The sequence below is a fragment of the Lytechinus variegatus genome, chromosome 3, assembly GCF_018143015.1.
Source record: "Lytechinus variegatus isolate NC3 chromosome 3, Lvar_3.0, whole genome shotgun sequence".
Lineage (NCBI taxonomy): Eukaryota > Metazoa > Echinodermata > Echinoidea > Temnopleuroida > Toxopneustidae > Lytechinus > Lytechinus variegatus.
In genome coordinates this window covers 74,177,266-74,198,636 of record NC_054742.1, presented here as the reverse complement: position 1 = coordinate 74,198,636, position 21,371 = coordinate 74,177,266, and the positions used below count along the sequence as shown (strand labels likewise).

Genomic DNA, 21,371 nt, shown 5'->3' with positions numbered 1-21,371 from the left:
GATCACCGCCAAACCCAAAATTCGAATGATGCCCGCAAAATAAAAATTGTATTGGAAATACAACAAATACTGAAAAACAAAAATCACCCACTTTTCTCCAATTATGATTTCGTGCATTCAGGTAAACGACTTCAGTCACTGAACTGTCGTACTCAAGGGTTTCTATAAAATTCTTTCGATCCCCTCTCCATCCGCATGTACAGTAATCTCACCACCTGAATTTTCTTTTCTATTAGGCGATCTTGTTGTCGTCTACTTATCGTCTTTAATCTTACTTCTTTATTGGAAAAAAGTTAACATTATCCCTGAGAGTTTCCCTTGTATTTTTCACTTTCTAATGAAATTTGGTATAATTGTATCTATGCATGTAATATACATGTATGTAATATGTAGGGGAAGGCGGGGTAAGTTGTGACAGTTTTTGCTTTTTGCATGTAAGAATTGATATGATTAATTATCTTGTCGAAATAAGTACCTTGCCGTGAAATTTAATTCTTCTGAAATATTTTCCACCTATATATAACTTTCTATCCCCACACTGAAAGTCATCGTGACCTTTGAAAAAAACGATGTCAAATGGCTCAACTTGCCCCATATATGGGGTAAGTTTGAGCCACCTTCTGGGGTAAGTTGAGCCACAAAAACTATGTACAAAATGTATGAGGGGAGAACCAGCATGTCAATTTTTTGTTTAAAGTCTTTTCACTTGCTAATTCTCTATAAATACTAACATCCTTTAAGAGGAAAAGAGCAGTCATGTAAATTTGCTCCTTTCAGCCAGCATTTCAATCGATTTTAATGGTTTGTTTGTTTTTTAAGATACATTACCATAGGAATTACCATGGCCTAACTTGCCCCATGCTGTTTGGCTCAACTTACCCAGTCCGAACTTAGTGCGATAATTTTGTATCCACACATTTATTATGCATCCATCATATAAAAGACTATGACAAGAATGAAGATCCATACCTGGACAAATAATGTTGTTATCATGTCTTTATTAGGTGGTCTGTCTATGACAGATCACCTATTGATTTCGTCAGAATTTTCTTTATTTCTTTCTTTATTTATTCTTATCACCTATGTTTGTCGCCAACTTTTCTCCGAATTGGCTGAATCAATTTAGCTGATTTTTCTGTCATATATAGAATCTATCATAGAGACGGCATACTAAGCTTTTCAAGGTCATCTGGTCATGATGACGTCATCTACGCGCCATTTTGTAAAATTCTTCATTTGATCATATCTTCATTATCAATTATCAAAAATTACCAATATTTACATGACATTAACTTCAGGTCAAGGGTCAACTGTCAATGTCATCAAAGGTCATGTAAAGGTCATGACGCGCGCGTCCAAATGGCCTATAAAATTTTTTGGATACGTTTCAGGTCATTTTAAGCATTTCAAAAATTTGCGCGCGCGTTTCCGCACGTAACGCCTGAACGCAACGCAGAAACACTGTTTTTTTAATATCATTCCATTGCTAATGAAATTCTGAGCAATTTGATACCCAATTTAGCTCTCTATGACCAATAGTAACGAAATTAACACCCGTTAAAGTTTGCAGCACGTGTGCGCGCGAGCTCTCACTATAGGCCATATATGGGCAAAAACATGCCTATTGAAAATTCACTGTAGCTCTTTAAATAGTCCATTGACCCCCAATTTTTTTTTCATATATCGATAGAGTATTAGTTGTAGATTTGATTTCATGTCACCAATGTCCCTCAATTTTATCATGACGTCATCAAAATGGCGCCTAAACTAAAAATTTCATTTTTTCAAAAATGACGTCATCAAATTTATGCAAATTTGGTTGTAACTTCTCAAATATAAATTATTTTTCGCCCAGATTTTGATATGTTGTAGTTTAGAATGTACTCTTTCTCGTCAGTTAACATGAATTTTCATTTTGAGAAACGCATCATGGCGTAAAACAGCGATGAAAAGAGGCATGTCATTTTTCCTCATTTTGCGTGTAATCTCTATGGGACATGACTTTTTCTCAAAACTGGATTCGACATTCCTCTATTTCGTGAGCCATATCTCCATTTTTTAGTGTCACTTTTCCCTGAGCTTTTAGTATGATGTAGCTGAGATCCTAAGCTTTCGAAAGCGTATCCTCCATTTTTTTATCAGATGCGGGATCATGCCTGTTTTTCACTTGCAAAATTGGAATTGTAATTCTCAAAATTGCATACGTGTAATTAAGCTTTTTCGGTATTGATATTTTCAATACCGGTATTACTAATGGCTTCAATACCGGTTATACCGACTAATACCGAGTAAAATTCCCAATTCATTACGCAAACAGTGTCAAATGTTTGTTTAGCCCTGATATGGCCTCGGATAAAGAGTGGGTGCTTGCGGTCAGCTGAGGAATGCTCCGCATGGTCCGTTCTCATTGATAGAAACTTTCTCGAACATAAAATATTTTCATTGATAAAAAAAAATATGACGAAGTCGAGACTTGAGCCATGTCATTATCAAATGGAAATAATCTTGATTTGTTTAAAAGCGAGAGAGTAGAAAACAAATGATCGTATCGTATAAAGTCCCAAACTCCCAACAAAGACAGACCTGATTAAAAAAAAATTGCCAACATGATTCTTCCCCAAAAGTTAACGATCGTGCTATCTTTCCATCACCAAATTGATTTTGAACTTTCGTGAGGGAGTTACATACACTTTTACAGTCCTGTGCATTTGCGCGAAATTATCTCAGCATGCAGTGGTGGGGCACAATCACTGAATTGAAATCGATTAAGTTACCAAATGAAATGATATTCCGCACCTACTCACTGCTAGTCTGCTTCCATACATGCTAAATGTTGCGTGCCGCCCCAGTTCCAACCACAAAATTCCCTGCTGAACGGACGTCGGCGTAAACTTCCATTCATCGAAAGGTTGGCCGCATGGCCATGTTCGAACCCCACTCATTCGCATTCGGGGAGATTCGCCCTTTTGTTTACCCTACCCGACTCTACACCACACATCAACACATGTTCGACGAAGGTTTCAAGTTTGTTGACCTCAAAGTTACGAGACGTCTGTCTCGTAAATAACTTCTCTGATGTCGTCTTTGTTGTGCTGACTCCCCCCTCTCTCTCTCCCCGTCTAATGTACCTCGACCTATCATTTCCCCCTCTTTTGTGTCGCCCCGCCTCATGCAGTCTTCACCCCATCTCTTTTTATTTCTTTCTTGATTTTGTTTTCCTTCAACTCCACAGTCCCTTTATTCCCCTTTCTTTCCAGTTGGTCCATCTTCTCCCCTTCCTCACTCCCTCTCTGTCCGATTACCCCAATCAACCTCTCCTCCAAGTAACGATCTTCCCTTCTTTTTCTATTTATTTCGCCCACAAGTCCAGATCAATAAATACTCTTTCTCTCTCATTTTGATAATCTTAGTTCTTATATCAGGCTTCAAACATGCCAACATTGAGTTGATAATCAACCATCGTTATCATTAAAAAAAAAATATTTGTATGATTCATCGTTATCACACCGCCATGTTTTCGTAAATTGAAATCATAATTCCCTGATTCCATGATCAACTCCCATTCGCTCACCCTCTCTTGAATTATTAAAAGTGAAACATTGTGGTTGATAGCAGGAGTACTATATGTTCAATATTTATTACTGTATGTACAACTACTTACTTAACAACAACGATGCATATCAAAACAGCTTAGGTCTAAATTTAATGGTGAATATGCCTCTTATTTACATGTACATGTATAACATCCAACATTTTTGTTCACATAATTATTTTCTAAATAAGAGAAATATATATGTTGGCGTGGCCAGGACACTGTGTTTGGAGCTCTTTCTCGAAATTCTGTTTGTAACATCTGCACTCCGATAGTAAAGTAAATTATATTATGTACATGTATAAATTATCCATATACGATTGACACAAACGCTTAAAGTTTTTCATTTACAGAGCAAAAAAAGAAAAAAAAGATAAGTTTTTGATGTTGCTGACTTGTTAAGAGTCAACAACTTCATGATTATATCCTTTTTTGCTCTGCTATAGCTTTAGATTGACATTGCCTGTTCGTTTACAACAAAGAGGGAAACAACGAGAAGTAGACATTCAAAAAAGCGAGCAGGAAAAAATCAGGATGCATGAAAATAATATGATAAATAAATAATAGGAATGTGTGACTAACAGACACTCTCTCACTCGGTGCCATATAGGAAGACCTGCGCGCCCATGCTTGGTATTGACTTGTCTCCGTTATGTCCAAAGAAATTTTCATAACTTGTAAAGAAAAAAGTTGAAAATGTATATGAATGAATATAGTAAATCATGTAGACACTGATAAAAAAAGAACATTGGAAAGGTTTGGTATCTAAGGTTCTAAACAATCATTTAGTCTATGCAATAGTTGATGCAATGATTACAAATTTTCTGCAAGGAAAACAAGCATATTCACTTTGGATGGTTTGAGCAGCGATCTTTTGGGTATCACAATATTCCCGGCTGTGCTAAATACACGCTCGGATGGGCAACTTGTTGCGCAAATGCAAAGATATTTTTTTGCAAATTTTGACAAAGATGGAAACAGCCTTTCATTGAGTTTCCACCAAAGTAGGGGGTCTTGGTCTCCATCTTCGGTATCTTCAGCGAGGTATCGATCGATTTCGTTGTTTACCTGCTGTCGGACAGTTAATCGAGGGGTTGCCACGGTGTTTTTTTTAGCAAGTAGATTTCCGAGGGACATTTTTTTAGGCGGGGGCGGCATGGTTGGTCATTGTCCCCTGGTGCAGTTTCATCGTTGGCAGATACATTAGAAACGAGAGTTACTACTTCATCGATAACTTTGCGTTTTAGTTCATCTCGGTCTTCATCTTCAATGTGATTCATTTTATAACGCGGGTCAATAAACGCTGACTTAGCTAGCATCCATTGCATGCTTTCCCTTTCATACTGACGGAGTATCTTGGTCAGCATGTCCCTTTTCATGGCCATTGTAAGGTCTGGTTCATCTTCTTCATGTTTTAGAGCATCATGTTCAAGATGATCAAGCATTGGTAGAAGGGATGATGAGGTGACATAGTCCTCTCCAGACAATATATCAGTAAAAGCAGCGACGGGAGATAGGGCTTTGTCAACTGCTTCCAAGACAGACATGACTCCATAGTTAAGATTGTGTGTTGTCCTGGGGTCTTGTGCAAGTACTCGACGAATCGCCGGAGCCTGCTCGATCATTCTACGAATCATCTGATGTTTTGCTCCCCATCTTGTTACACAGTCCTGTCGAAAGAAAAGTGAATAAATAAATAATAAAAATGTACAGTAGGCCTGTATTAAACATTATTTTTCTATTTGCTATTAACCCCAATTATCATTCTATGCTTATATTTACAAATCATGTTACATTATCATGCATCGGGTAACGTCTCTTCGTATTTGTTTTTCATAATTGTCTATATATAATTGTTTAATGAAATAAGAAATAAAAAGTGAAATTTGAAACTCTTATTTTTTTTTGGGGGGGGGTGAAGAAAAAACTTTTTTCTTCAAAATTCCAACCAGTTGTGGACTGTCTACCTAATATGGAATTTTATAAATGTAGTGATTGATAGGTAGGCCTATACGGCCGGAAATACCCTTAATTTAAATTACAAGATGTGAAATTTGCAAATGGATGACAAATAAAATATTTTGTCTCAGTATGAATAAAGAACGTTAACTTACCACTATGAGCGAATGCCTTGGAAGATCAAGTTCAGCTTGAGCTCTGGCAAGCTCCATCGTTTGTTCCAGCTGTGGGAAAAACTAGCAACAATGTTCTTACACATCCCAATTGCATGACTTGTTCGGGTTGTATTATTTTTCAGACAATTGTTTACTGCAAGGTTAAGATTGTGGCCAAAGCAACTTAACCATGGCCACTCCAACTTTTCCATGCAAGACACGATATTTGCGCCATTGTCAGTTGTCATGCACGCTAGTTTCAACTCGTCCAAGTTCCATTCAGCAAATGTCTCCTTCAGTGCATCTTTTATATTGTCCGCGGTATGATTTTTGGGGGGAAAAATGATGTTGCCAAACATCTGGAGATCAATTTCCACTCCTTTGAGATGAAGTGGATAGTACAACTCATGTAAGGAGCCATGGTTGTACTCGACCACAGGTCCGTTGTTGCAGAGAAATATTCTGCTTCCTCGACCTCTTTCTGAATTTTGGTTCGAACAGAGTTATAAAGAGCCGGGAGAGCAGTCTCTGTAAAATACCTTTTCCCGGGAAGTGTATATCGGGAGTCAAATGCTTGTAGCATTTCCCTAAATGCTGGCTTGTCCACTGTGTACATGGGGAGCATCCCTTTGGCTAGATACTTCGCCACACAGTCTGTCAAATGTTTCCACCTCCGATCTTCATGACTATATTTTGCTGCCCGAGCTTGAACATCGGCTTGCGTTGGTTGTTGCGACGTCGAGGCGGTGGATGATGTCCGTTTATTAGTAGGTTGCCGTAACTCACTTGCCTGCTTTGGGTGTTTGCTTTTAAGGTGAGACGTCAAGTTTGATGTATCCCCCCTTTCGCAGCACAATCACGTCCACAAATTTTACAAGTGGCCTTGTCTGGGGTTGATAACTTTCCCATCTTCTCCACACTTGAACCCAAAATGTACCCAAACGGGAGACGTTGCACCCTTTTTCGGTATTAAGTTGAGGTTCTCCATTATGAAATTAAGCGTATAAGTATGTATTATCGAGAGCGATGGGTAAGAGTTAGAAAATTATTCGGATGAGCTTAAAGGAGAATTAAACCTTTGGACCAAGATAGCTGTGTGAAAACAGAAAATCAAAGAAACAGATCAACGAAAGTTTGAGAAAAATCGGACAAATAATGAGAAAGTTATGAGCTTTTGAATATTGCGATCACTAATGCTATGGAGATCCTCACATTGGCAATGCGACAAAGATGTGTGATGTCACTCTTGAACAACTTTCCCCATTACTTTAGTATATATTTCACTTAAATTGCCTCTTTTATTACATCTATCAGTAGAACATGCATTCTTTCTATAGGAGGGCATGTAATACAGATTTTTAAAGAATACATCATGGATAAAGAGTTTGTATCACCATACGAAAAGCAAAAAGACACATTTTCAGGGTATTTCATAGTCCATCAAAGGGAAAGTTGTTCATGTGTGACATCACACATCCTTGCCGTGTTGCCAATGGGAGGATCTCCATAGCATTAGAGATTGCAATATTCAAATGCTCATAACTTTCTCATTATTTGTCCGATTTTTTTCAAACTTTCTTTGTTCTTATTCTTTGATTTTTCTGTTTCGACACAAGCCTACTTGTTCCAAAGGTTTCATTCCCCTTTAATATATATACTGGATCTAACAGGAAAATTACAGGCATGGTCTTTCTGTTTTAATTACACTGTTGGCAGATTTATTTACTAGTACTGCAGAATCCAAACACTAACTTAAAATTAAGGCGAGGGATTGGCACCTTATGCTTCCATCATTTTGATTTATTTAGTAACGGAATCAGGAATACAATGTATTTTCCTGTTTCTTGATGTGGGTAATTGCATGGGTTGTTTGGGTATTCAGAAAAGATACGTATATCTCCGTCAAAGCTAGTTTACTTGACCAAAAGGCTTCCCTGATGAATGATAAACTCTCTTATTTTATCCAGCGGGGAGTGGGATGCCTTGGTCAAATCATCAACAGGTCTATTCTTTGTGTCTTGATTTATTGACATTCGTTCTCGAAGAGCGTATATAATTATTCTCAGAAAAAATAGCGTTAGTTATTGCTATTAGCTGAGTCTGCATTTTACACTCCAAAAACATTTTAATGACTGAGATGTTAAGCAAAATTAAGGAAAAACTCTTCAGCGGTATACATACAAATAATCATTCCAATAGTTTATCTAAATTGTCAGTTTATTCACGACCCTTCATGCACATACAGGATGCAGCAGTGAAACAGCACCCAACACAACTCGGTGACCTCACACACAATATTCACAGCAAATTTCTTCCTTTCACAGATCATTTTCAAAATAAATTGCTTGTAAACAATAAATGGACGGTGTAACACTCTTCCCCTGTTCTTTATACTTCTACTTTATTGCCTCTTACATGTATATTAGTGCTCCGTCCCTACTAAAGCGGGACTCACATTTCCCTGATCTGCCCATAAAACTTGGCACTATCTCGACGTGTTAAAAAAAGAAAAAAAAGTGGAGGTCGAGATTCGGGAATCACAGCCATTCACATTTCCCTTTAAGCACATGAGTCTGGGGGGGTGTTGAAAATTCATATTTTTATTGTTGATAATGATAACAAATTATAGTAAGCCTAAATTATAAGCTTGCCATAATTATATATACATGTAGTTCCAGGTATAAGATTATTTCAAAGAAGTCACACCTGTCCCCCCCCCCCAAAAAAAGGAAGGTTCGGTTATAAACCCATTCATTGAAACGAGTTGATTATTTGTCAAAAAAAAACCTGCGTAAAGAAAAAAGTCGTAATCCCTGCGGTTTGTCTGTCAACGCCCCAAGGTTGACACTTCGTTGAAACGTAAACCGGCTCGTTGGTTCGTTCATCAATAACACCACGTGGTCAAGAGACATGCAAGGGAGTGTTTCATAAAGAGTGTTATCGGTGATTATTTTTGTTTGTTTAGAGAGAGATTTGTTACAAGCGATTGCAAACTGTCGCATTTTATTGGCGGAATGAAAACTTGTTGTTGAAAACCATTGAAAAACTCTTCATGAAATGCTCCCCATCTCGAATCAGATCATTCGTGCACTGTACTCTGCTGTGTACACACGCTATGCTACTTGCATGCATCGGTACACCGCACGCTGAGCTGTGCCAGCGGCCGGCGAGGCTATCCGAGGCCAAAGGCAGCTGCAACGCCCAGACATCAGTCCTAGGGCGATGTCTTCATTTTGAGGTTAGATTATCGGTATTATTATTTCATGAAATATGTACAGAGAGGCAAACAACTCATTTATTTGGCTTTATTTTACTGTAAAAACAACATTGACGACGATACATGAGAAAATTACGGTATGACATTTTCAACTTCCGGTATGACGGTATTTCGATATTGAAATTTTAGCGGCGGTATCCATACCAGTATGAAGTTCATATCGAACGATATTACTAATACCGGTATACCGAAAAAGCTTACGTGTAATCTCTATGGGGTATATCGTGGCTCAATGGATAACGCATTTGACTTGCTTTCTCGAGGGCGGAGGTTCGAGTCCTGGGGTAAACAAGATGATTTTTTCCCATTCTTTTCTTTTTACCACCTCGTAATGATCCTTTATGATAATTTAAAGGTACAAAAGTTAAAATTTAGCAAGATAAAACAGATTATAATTACTTTTTTTCATATCACATGTATTGTCATACATCAAAGAGACCCTTTTACAGTGCTTTATCATCTCCCGTCTTTCACAAGCATTCTATCCATAATCAACATTCAGTTGTCATCATGAAGATCACATTGATCTGCATGAACATGGTAATAGTGATCACGATGGCGAGAATAAAGACAGACCACCTAATTCGTCCGCATGACAAATTAAATTCTAGTCTTTATTTCTTTCTTTCTTTCTTTATTTCTTTATTCTTGGCACCTATGTTTGTCGCCAACTTTTCTCGGAATTGGCTGAATCAATTTTGCTGATTTTTTCGTCATATATAGAATCTATCATAGAGACGGCAAACTAAGCTTTTCAAGGTCATATGGTCATGATGACGTCATCTACGCGCCATTTTGTAAAATTCTTCATTTGATCATATCTTCATTATCAATTATCAAAAATTAACAATATTTACATGACATTAACTTCAGGTCAAAGGTCAACTGTCAATGTCATCAAAGGTCATGACGCGCGCGTATGCACACGTCAAAGGTAGAAAAATTCTCCAAATGGCCTATAAAATTTTTTGGGTACGTTTCAGGTCATTTTAAGCATTTCAAAAATTTGCGCGCGCGCGCGTTTCCGCGCGTAACGCCCTAACGCAACACAGAAACACCGTTTTTTTTTTACATCATTGCATTGATAATAAAATTTTGAACAATTTGATACCTTGATCAACCTTCTACAACCATTAATAACAAATTTAACACCCATTAAACTTTGCAGCACGTGGTGCGCGCGAGCTCTCACTATAGGCCATATATGGGCAAAAACATGCCTATTGAAAATTCACTGTAGCTCTTTAAATAGTCCATTGACCCCCAATTTTTTTTTCATATATCGATAGAGTATTAGTTGTAAATTTGATTTCATGTCACCAATGTCCCTCAATTTGATCATGACGTCATCAAAATGGCGCCTAAACTAAAAATTTCATTTTTTCAAAAATGACGTCATCAAATTTATGCAAATTTGGTTGTAACTTCTCGAATATAGATCGTTTTTTGCCCAGGTTTGGATATGTTGTAATTGAGAATGTACTCTTTCTCCTGAGTTAACGTGAATTTTCATTTTGAAAAACGCATCATGGCGTACAACAGCGATGAAAAGAGAAATGTCATTTTTCCTCATTTTGCGTGTAATCTCTATGGGACATGACTTTTTCTCAAAACTGGATTCATTGACATTCCTCTATTTCGTGAGCCATATCTCCATTTTTTAGTGTCACTTTTCCCTGAGCTTTTAGTATGATGTAGCTGAGATCCTAAGCTTTCGCAAATGTTCCCTCCATTTTTTGATCAGATGCCGGGATCATGCTGTTTTTTTACTTGCAAAATTGTAATTCTCAAAATTGCTTACGTGTAATCTCTATGGGGAATATTGTGGCTCAATGGATAACGCATTTGACTTGCTTTCTCGAGGGAGGAGGTTCGAGTCCTGGGGTAGACAAGATTTTTTTTTTCATTTTTTTTTTCTTTTTACCACCTCGTACATGATCCTTTATGATAATTTAAAGGTATAAAAGTTAAAATTTAGCAAGATAAAACAGATTTTAATTACTTTTTTTCATATCACATGTATTGTCATACATGTACATCAAAGAGACCCTTTTCACAGTGCTTTATCATCTCCCGTCTTTCACAAGTATTCCATCCATAATGAGCATTCCGTTGTCTTCATGAATATCATATTGATCTGCATGAACATGGTAATAGTGATCATGATGGGAGAATAAATACAGACCACCTAATTCGTCCGCATAACAAATTAAATTCTAGTTATATTTAAAGACGTGTGTGTGAATAAAGCACTTATCTATTTCACACTCTTTTTTAAAATTTTTTTGGCTGAAATTCATATTTTTCGCTCTAAAAAAACTACTTTTTGTTTCAAAGTTGAAAACAATGTGGTGGGGTTAGGGGTTATGCTATGGGTCATCAATACATGACACCACCACAATGTCTGACTCATTCATTATTGGCCTGGGGCTGGTGGCTCAACTTGCCCCTATGCTCAACTTACCCCGCCTTCCCCTAATGTTTTATTACAAATGTTTTGTAATGTGAGCAAAACAAATTTCATTGATGACAAAATTGACTGAACTGAATGAAATTGTTCAAAATAGACCTTGGCATTTATCCATATGGATAAGACATTGCGACATATGAATATGTACCAACTCTTTTACATGTATAGTGTTCCAATGTTTTTGTACCCTATACATTAGCAACATCGTAAAAGGAGGAAATTAACTATGCATGAAATAAACAATTCCAAAGATAGCCATCATAAAAATGTAATGAATTGTATATGATATGACAGAGAAAAATATAGCCTTTGCTTTTCACCTAGTTCCAAATTATGATCAGTCATACATTAATGATTATGCATCAATAATGCCTATTTTTAGTCTTTTTTTGTGGTCATTGAGGTGTAGCATGCAATACTTCAATGATTAGGACTTATTCAATATTTTTTTCTATGAGATGAAACGATATGAATTGAAATTGATGTATTGACAAAATGAGATATTTATAATCAATTTTTCTTTCCAGTGCACCTGTTCCTAAGGATTCCCCTGATGCCCCATGTTCCCTGTATATGAGAGAGTTACAAGGGTTCATCGCGAGAGTACAAGGGACTTATCTCTCTCAATTCAACTGCACAGATTTCATAATAGACAGGTTAGTTTATTTTTTAAGATAGTAATAAAAATTATAGCTAGTTTTTATATAGCACTTATCCATAACCAGCTCAAAGCACTCAATAAAAGCATATTGGTATCCAGTCATTTCAATCCTGCATGAAAAGTGCATAATTTCCACTCTCTGGAGAGCATTCCTTGCATTTATGGCAGCCTAATAAAGGCGCTGGCAAATTCAAATATACAATACTTTTCACATCCTACCGGGTACCCATTTTAGCATATGGGTCGAGATTTGGAAAGTGTGGATTAACGCCTTGCCAAATGACGCTAGACTGCGGTGGGATTCGAACACTCTCGACCCTCTCTCAGCACCACTACACCATGGCTCTTGCACATGAAGATAGATTTTTTAAAAGTATGTTTTAAATGTAAACAACAAAAGATTGAGCAGGTTTTTTTGTCTCTTGAACGAAGTTCAGCAGAGACCCAGTTATCACTTTCTTTGTTGGTATCATATTCTTTCTGAAGAATGTTCACATTTTTGTTTGACTTGCTCTCGTTTCTTATTTTTACATCAATTGTGTTCACACTTGGTTCAAATGATCCTTGGGTAATACCACATGTGTGTTCATGAGGATGATGGGGTCAAAAGGTCAAATGAAATGAGGTCTTGACCATTCTTTTTTCGTTTTTTTTCAACTAGTTCTCTTTCTTTTATTTTTGCATCAATTGTGTCACACCTGGTACAACTGATCCTTGGGTAATACCGCATGTGTGTTCATAAGGGTGGTGGGGTTCAGGCTCATCTATATTGATTGGAAATTCAGTCGAGACTCGTGGTTAGCGAACCACCTTGTAGTATAGACAAGTCAGTTGAATTATTTTACATGTACATATATAAATAACTTTTATTTAAGAAAAAAAATTAATCGATCCAAGAAGAAAATTGTCGCAGTCTCTCTTTTATATGAAATTTGCAGAATCTCACTTATAAGATTTTAATGAATTTACATATCAACACTGGCAACATCCAAGTGAACTTTTATTTTTGTGCTCAGAATGATTGGTGTTTTATATATTTAAGCAAATGCTATGCTCAAAATCAATATAATTGTTTGCTTTGTTAACTGCATGACAAGAGCCTATTATGTAATAAGAATTTGTGCAACGCTTGTTAGATGGTCATTGAAACCATTATCTGAAAACCCCCCAAAATCTGTTTTGTAACTGCTATGTATACATGATTTTGTCCATGAATTATTCACAAAACTGAATGTTAAGTGTCGTAATGTTCTTTGTGATCTGTTACTGCTACTATTATTATTGGTACAATTATGTATACTGCATGATATTTATTTGTAAATTGCTGTTTTCTTAAGTGGACATACATTAATTCAATTGAATATTCTCTCCTTAGTTATGATTTTGTTACAATCTCCTAAACTTCTTCGATATGGTGAAATAAACAGTTTCCCTGTTTCTAATTCATCAGTTTACATAGCATAGCGTGTGAAGCCATTGAACTGTTCGTAAGACATGCTAGTCTGCTTCGACCTCTCGGGGAAGGAGGCAAACTGAGATTAGCTGCTGATTTTGCTCAGGTAATTTGGTCAAAGTTGTATAATGTTTTTTTATTTTTTTGAAAAACATATAATCATACTCTGTATTGTTTTATTGACATTTTTTCCTCAATTTTATATGAGATCTAGATAAATTCTTTATTGAAATCAAGATATATTAAATTCACCCATATTTAGTTAGTATGTGAATATATGTTACTAGTGGAAAACATTGTATTAAATATTTTATGTTAGGTTCCTCAAAAAAAATTTATATTCTCAATCTTGACATACAGAATGGCCTCTTTAATTGTTCATGTAATGACTTTAATGATTATACATGTACAATATTATTTTCGTAGATTATGGTGAAAGTGTTGAATTCATATATTATTCAAGGCTATTATATCAAAATCATAGTTTTTCATCAAAAAGGAAAAAAAAGGAATAGCTAATATTTTCATCAATGTAAAGTTCCATCCGATTTGAGTGATGTGCATATATGAGCCTTGTAAATATATTTTTCTTCATTTGTAAGAATGATAAAGATTTTGTTGCATTTCATATCATTGTGTTTTAAAAACTGATTAAATTGAATTTGAATCATTATGACAAAGGAATTTCTTTGTTGACATAAAGCTTTATGTAAATTCCTTTCATTAATTTCCAAAAGATGGAGTTAGCTATCACGCCTCTTTGCAGACGAGCTTCCGACCTAGGTCGACCTTACAAACTCCTTAGAGCCTTTAGACCAATGCTCTTCCAGACACCAGAACACATCTCAAGCAGTTCAGCTTTAGGAGACATCATCCCGTATTCTACTATCCTACAATTCCTCTTTGCTAGGGCTCCCTCAGAACTCATGTCACCTCACGAGGTAGGTTTAACCGTTTATCATGTCTTTCAAAGTCTAGGGTACTTTAAGGGATGGTCTTGGTTGAAAATATTTAAATCTTAATAAATAGAGTAAAATTCACAGAGCAAAATGCTGAAAATTTCATCAAAATCAGACAACAAATAACAAAGTTATTGAATTTTAAAAATTTATCAATATTTAGTGAAAACAGTTATATGCACATTTTCATGAATATTCATTGGATGGGCTGATGATGTCACATCCCCACTTTCCACCTAAAGAATATTCATTAAGACATGCCTAGAACTGTTTCACTGGAAAAATGTAAATCTTTAAAATTCAATAACTTCATATTTTCAGCATTTTGCTTTGTGAATTTTACTCTATTTATTGAGATATAAATATTTCTAGCCTGGACCATCCCTTTAAAGCCAATATGAATCAGCAGTCTTGTATAGCGCCATCTCAAGGCATCAACTGCTCATATCTGGCCCAGTCTCTTACCCATAATGCCTCATTCTGAGTAGTGTAGTCTTGTAACATTTACCAACTTGCATGATAACACACAATCACTGCTCTCTATTTCTTTCTATCCTTGACACAGGGTTAATCTGGCACTGCTTGAGGCTTAGTTTGAGGCTGTCCTTACAGCGTTTTCTTCGAAATCCTAGAGAGCGTTAGCCATTTCAAAGCTCTACAAACGTCTGCTTGGTCTATCTGTTATTTCCCATAATTACCAGAGCTGCCAAGTAGTACGATTTTTCCGTATTTCATACGGAAATCAATTTAAAATACGGCAGTACGCTTTTTCATGATAAAATACGGGAAAAAACAAATTAGAGAAGAAAAGGTATTCCGTGTGTTGCTGCCCTCTACGTTCAATGAGTTTATGCTTTCATCAAGGCTTTCCGATTAGATTTTTGATATCCTGGCGAATCAATGCGGGTGACAAGTTCCGAGCGCACGCACGTAGTTTACAAGCGCAAAGCAGCGGCTCAAATCGCGATATTTTGCGACTGGTAAATACGTCTGTAAGGATGATGACGTCATCCAAGATGGCAACTTACGTTGACCGACGGAAGGATCGAAGATGACGATGTTTCGATCATAATTTGAAACGAATTAGCCGTAACTGCGGTCTAAGGTATATAATATCTGAATTTCATACATTTTCCCGTAAATATGGATGCAATTTCTTTTTCATAATGTGACATTTTATGATTTTATGTGCAAGAAAACGATCGGAAAAAACCAGGTTTCCGTCGAATGTTAGATCTATCGTTACTGCTAATACGTTGTCTGTACGTACGGGCCTCCAAATTCTTCAGTCTATGTATTGGTGAGTCAGCCAACGCTGTTCAGCGGAACAACCAAAATCTAGACTGAAGCTTTTGGTCTCGTGTGCGACGGTGTGGGGCGCAAAATAATGTAAGAAGTGATCGAACTTTGCCATTATGCATGCATATTTATCTCATGGTAAAAATACGGATTTTGGGGTCAAAATACTGATTTTGGGGGATAAGAATACTGAAAATGCAAAATACAACTTGGCAGCTCTGAATTACTTTAATATCTCCCATGTTCTTTCACTCCTAGGTTGCTGGATGGTCTACCTCTAGATATTCCCAGTGGATGAGTGAACACACAGCCGAGAAAGAGAGACTTGCATTAATCAAGTAAGATCAAATAAAACTCATGCGATAAAGTACTAGTAGTTTCAAATGATGTCTCCTTGGTGGGCATTACAATGGGAAACTGATGCGTTAGACCATAAAAAACAATGATTGATCATGGTTTGATGCACAGGTTTATATTGTTTGTCCTCCAATGTGAGTGCTTGTGGCAATGATCTGGGAATCCAAACATAAATGGTGGAAATTTTTATGATGATGATGATGGTGGTGGTGGTGATGGGGACGACGACGACGATGATAATGATGATGATGGTGGTGATGATGATGGTGGTGGTGATGGTGATGACGACAACGATGATGATGATGGTGATAGTGATGGTGATGATGGTGGTGGTGATGATGGTGATGACGATGACGATGATGATGATGATGGTGATGATGATGATGGTGATGATGATGACGACGATGATGATGATGGTGATGATGATGATGATTCAAAAGCACCTTGTCACACATTCTGGAAATTATGATCTTTACTTCAGATTACGAAGTAGATTTGTAGAACTTGGAGCAACTGACAAAAAAGCTCTCCTCCATGTATGTTCTTAGGAATTATTGATCATGACGCCCGAATGCTATCGTTGTCCTGCATTTTATTGGTGATATATGTAAAGGTGAATTACATCAAGTATAATATTTCTTTTGGTTCTTCACCATCATACAGAGGTACTCTGGAGGCCTATGTTCAATCTGTGAGGCAAAGACAAGGGAAGGAATTTGCCAGTATCTACCCAGTCATGGTAGATCTCTTACAAGCTGGACTCAAAGCTGTTGAAAAGAACAGCTGATCTACAATCTCTATTCTGAAGGATGAGATCGTCTGAACCTGCTCTCCAATCTTCATTCGTAGAGTATGTATATTGAAAGTGGTGTTTACATGAGAACTGTCAAGCTGTCGAGAAGAACAGTTGATCTACAAACTCTCCTCTGAAGAGGATGAGATCGTCTGAACCTGTGCTCCCATCTTCATTCGTACAGTATGTATATTGGAAGTGGTGTTTACACAAGACTTTTCCTGTGAAGAGTGGAAGGGACTATCAAAGCAAAGCTTTTTTTCTTCCTGAACATCTAAACTATAAGATGTGCTCTTAGATGGTACATGTAGACATGTAGGGCAGAATTGTTATTGAGATGTAGAACATTCCAAAACTTTATTGGTAATTTTCTTGTAATGTACAAAGTACCCTCCTACGTTGCTATTTAGGGCAAATGTATTCTGACATGACAGACTGAGCAATGTAGCCTACGCCAAGCTGCTTAATCCAAGCTACATGGTAGATGTTATGAATTGATGTAGAGTCCTGCTCGCTTCTTTTGGATGGTGTTGTCGCAGAGCTACCAAGTCTCACGCATTATGCGTGAGACTCAAGCATTTTGGACTCTTGTTCATCCCCTCAAATCTCTGTCTCATGCAACTATCACAGCCTATCCCCATATACATTGTACACAATGTCTGTGATCTCACTCAGATTCACAGAAAATCTCACGCATAGCTGGTTTTTGAACTTGCATCTCTGTTGTTGGTCGTTCCCAGATGTAAAAAAAAATTGTATCTGAGCGATACATGTCTGTAAAATCTTAATTATGCCTACAAATATTCATACACCGAGGGGTGTCAAGAAACCATTTATTAACATGAGACCCTCATGTAGAAGACCTTATTATTTTGTATAATGTCTCATGTAGGAGACTTACATGGAAGAAAGAGAAGTTAGATGTACTGTGTTAAACACCCTGTTCCCCTATTGGTGTGGTTCATGCATTGTTATTTCACTCTGAACAGACATCTCCAATCTCAATTAGAATTAATTGATTTCGGTAAACCATCAATTTTTTTGTAATCGATATGATCTTTGCATTAATCAATTAATTTCAATTGACCACTAAGTATCACATACATCTCTATGGAATCCTAGAGAGTTATAGTACCGGTACTCTTTTCAATTGACACAAACTACGAGGATGCAACGAGAGCAAAATATCAGGTAGGGGGACAACTGCCGCGGATGATTTTTCAACTAATGAAAAAAAGGGAAAAAGAGGGGAATGTTTCAAAGTGAAGGAAGAAAGATGAAGAATAAAATAAATATTTGGGCCATGCAACTCTATAATTTAATTGAGAAATAAATATGCTGTGCCCTAAGGTCTTCTGCCCCCCCCATTAGAATATCATGGGGCTGCCCCTCAATACAATCAATTATGATCTCATTTCTATTTGGCAGTAATTAATAATTAAAGAGGATTTGAGTTAAATCCTACAACCGTGGCAATTTAAATGCTTTTATACTCAGAAAGTAAGTTCCGACCTTTAAACCTTTAAGTGCTCCGTGCTGAGAGACCGATTTTTTAGGCTGCTTTACATGGTCATTCCTTATGGAGGGTTTCCCTAACAATATATGATTCAAGCAGTGACGGGCTCATCGCATAACCTGTTGAAAAAAAGTTCCGACCTTAAAACTTTAAGTGCTCTGTGCTGAGAGACCGATTTTTTGAGGCTGCTTTATATGGTCATTCCTTATGGAGGGTTTCCCTAACAATATATGATTCAAGCAGTGACGGGCTCATCGCATAACCTATTGAAAGTGATTATATTCTCCTTTCGAAGCCCCCATGTGGTTATGGCTGCCAAAGATTACTTTGATTTAGAGTCAAATTCAATATATCATGTTCAGAATATTAGTAGATTCCACCAATTTCGCCTTTGTAAATAAGAATATTTATTATATTTTTATGATGCATTTTGAAGTCCAGTCAAAATAAGCCATGGCAACAAAAAATGCAATACCGTTTCATTTGGACCATGTTATCGCTTAATATTTCATGAAACAAGTAACCAGTGATTTTTACTGACTATGTGTTATAAGCTACTGAAATCCTTGCATCTGATTGGCTCAGAGCAAATCTGTCAGTAAAAATCATTGACATTATGCTTTATGAAACGCTCCTCAGACTATTCTGCTGTTTTCTTCAAGGTCAAGTCCACCCGAACAAAAATAAAAGTTGATTTGAATTGCATGAATCCTACAATTCCATGTTTCATTCCATTTTTGCAGTTTGACACAAAAGCAACTTTTTTATTTAATCACACTATACAAAAATGACAGTTCCACATGGTTAGGGAGGAATCAAAGTATTCACAGTATTATGATGAAAAATTTAGATATGTCATGTTTCAAAGAGACAAGTACAAAAGAAATAGTGGAGTGCATCATTTACTTGCATACTGAAAAGGATGTGCATAATAATTTTTTATTTTAAAGTGGAACTTATTAAAATTTGCAGCGTTTTCCGATGAAATTTTCTTTATTATACTTATTTGATTGTCTTTCAATTAGATTTAAACCAACCTTTTGTTTGGATGGACTTTCTGTAAAGAATATCTTTTAAAAAATTAACTGTAATATGGCATTCATAAATTGTTAATGGTATTCGGGTACTTCAATTATTACATTATAGCTGTGGCTGTTTCATAAAGCTGTTCCAAATTCAGTTATCTTGACTGGACTTTTTCCTATTAAATGACACTGTCTGATTTTGCCTCTTGTGTATTTATTATAAAAATATGTATATACATGTTTTTGTCACACTAATTCATATTGCACTCTCCATCAGCACTCTCTCTTGGTTATTTTTTCTACATGTTCACTAAAAAAAGAATACCTTTTCAGATTTTATCTCAAAATTAAATCATGTCTAGGGTCATCTGCTAATCAGGTCAAAATGACCAGGGAATAAGGTCCGAGGTTACCAGTATACCATTTCTGTGTTACATCTGAAGAGAGTTTGGAGCCAAAAGGATTTATTTCCTGGTCTACAACAACATTTTTTTTCTTTAATAATTACCATTTCAACATCAATCAGTTTTTGCTTTACCTGAGAAATTTTCAAAAATTCACAAATTTGGAACCAAGTATAAAATTAATTTATTTACATTGACTTTCGAATTGTTTCTTGAAGGGTATCCAAATATAAGTGTCCCTAGAATTATCAAGATAGAAATAGATATGTGATTATCTGTGATAATGTTTTGCTAATTGTCAGACTTCCAAATGAATAATGATGATTCATAAAGAAAGTGCCAAAACTATAACCGTAAGTACATGTATATAATTGTATACAATTGCTTGCAACTGGATGTGCTTTTTGGTTGGATTTAAAATCTTGTTTTCGAATCATACTTATCATTTTTAATTAAAACCATTATTTTTTGTAGATGATTCAAAATGTTTATCATTGGAGGAACTTTTTAGCTTGAAAAATAATGTTAGTTTCAACTCTGTCTATAATGCTTGTTCCTAATGCCCCCCCCAACCAGGAACCATATAAATGTATATTAAAAGAATAAAAAAGTCTAAAAATGGTGTAAAAGAGCATCTAGCATGAATTATTTCCTTGAAATACATATGTGCTGAATAAGTACAGGACAAATATCATGAATTATGATACCATGTTTGTAACAGATTAAAAACTGCTCTGTATTCAGGATCTTATTCCCATTATCTCTCTATCCCTTTATTCTCCATCATGTTGTTATCATACCTCACACTCCTTTCTCTTATCCATTTTATTCTATATCCGTTACCACACCTCATCTCTGCACCATCCCATTGTATTAATAAGGACCTCGAGTACGTGAAATGACGAGAATGTTCCCGAGAACACTAAATACTTCAATAGAAATCAATATAGAACCAAACAGATAAACCAAATTGATTGCCCACATGTGGCAACAATATTTCTCTGTAATATGCATTTTCATGTCTTTTTCCAAACAAAATGTCAAAGAGCGATGCCAAACGGCTTTCACATTGCTGCATGCTAAAAATTTTGAATTTTATATATTTGATTGCTCAACTGAATTCTATTTAACTTATAACTTTGATTATAGCCCTCCGCATGATTTTTGTGGGGAAGGGGGACCATGCCGCCAACCAAATTTTTATTTATAAGTTTCGAACATCTTTTGACACCAAATTTGCAAAGCTTGGGTCCGCCGATCCGAAATTATGCAACATTATGTAAGTGAATGCATAAATGCATCAATATTTTTACTTATACTGATTAAAAACATTTGATTTATAATTGAAATAGTGTTGTTGATAATTTTCCATTGGAAAAAAATACTAAAAGCCGAAAAAGAATTCATTGAAAAAATTTAAAGAAAAAAAAGAAGTCATGAAAATCTTAAGG

The 21,371-nt window shown here is 36.1% G+C and overlaps 1 protein-coding gene across 1 annotated transcript in view; it reads left to right on the top strand.

The window, feature by feature from the left end:
* The window catches only part of LOC121411915 (conserved oligomeric Golgi complex subunit 5-like), a 41,265-nt gene extending 20,775 nt beyond the window's left edge, over window positions 1-20,490 (top strand). Inside the window, 5 exon segments of the mRNA XM_041604804.1 lie at window positions 11,981-12,109; window positions 13,565-13,673; window positions 14,305-14,508; window positions 16,084-16,163; window positions 16,846-20,490. Of these exon segments, the coding sequence (XP_041460738.1) occupies window positions 11,981-12,109; window positions 13,565-13,673; window positions 14,305-14,508; window positions 16,084-16,163; window positions 16,846-16,969 (646 nt within the window). The 3' untranslated portion in view covers window positions 16,970-20,490.
* The last annotated feature ends 881 nt before the right edge of the window (window positions 20,491-21,371 follow it).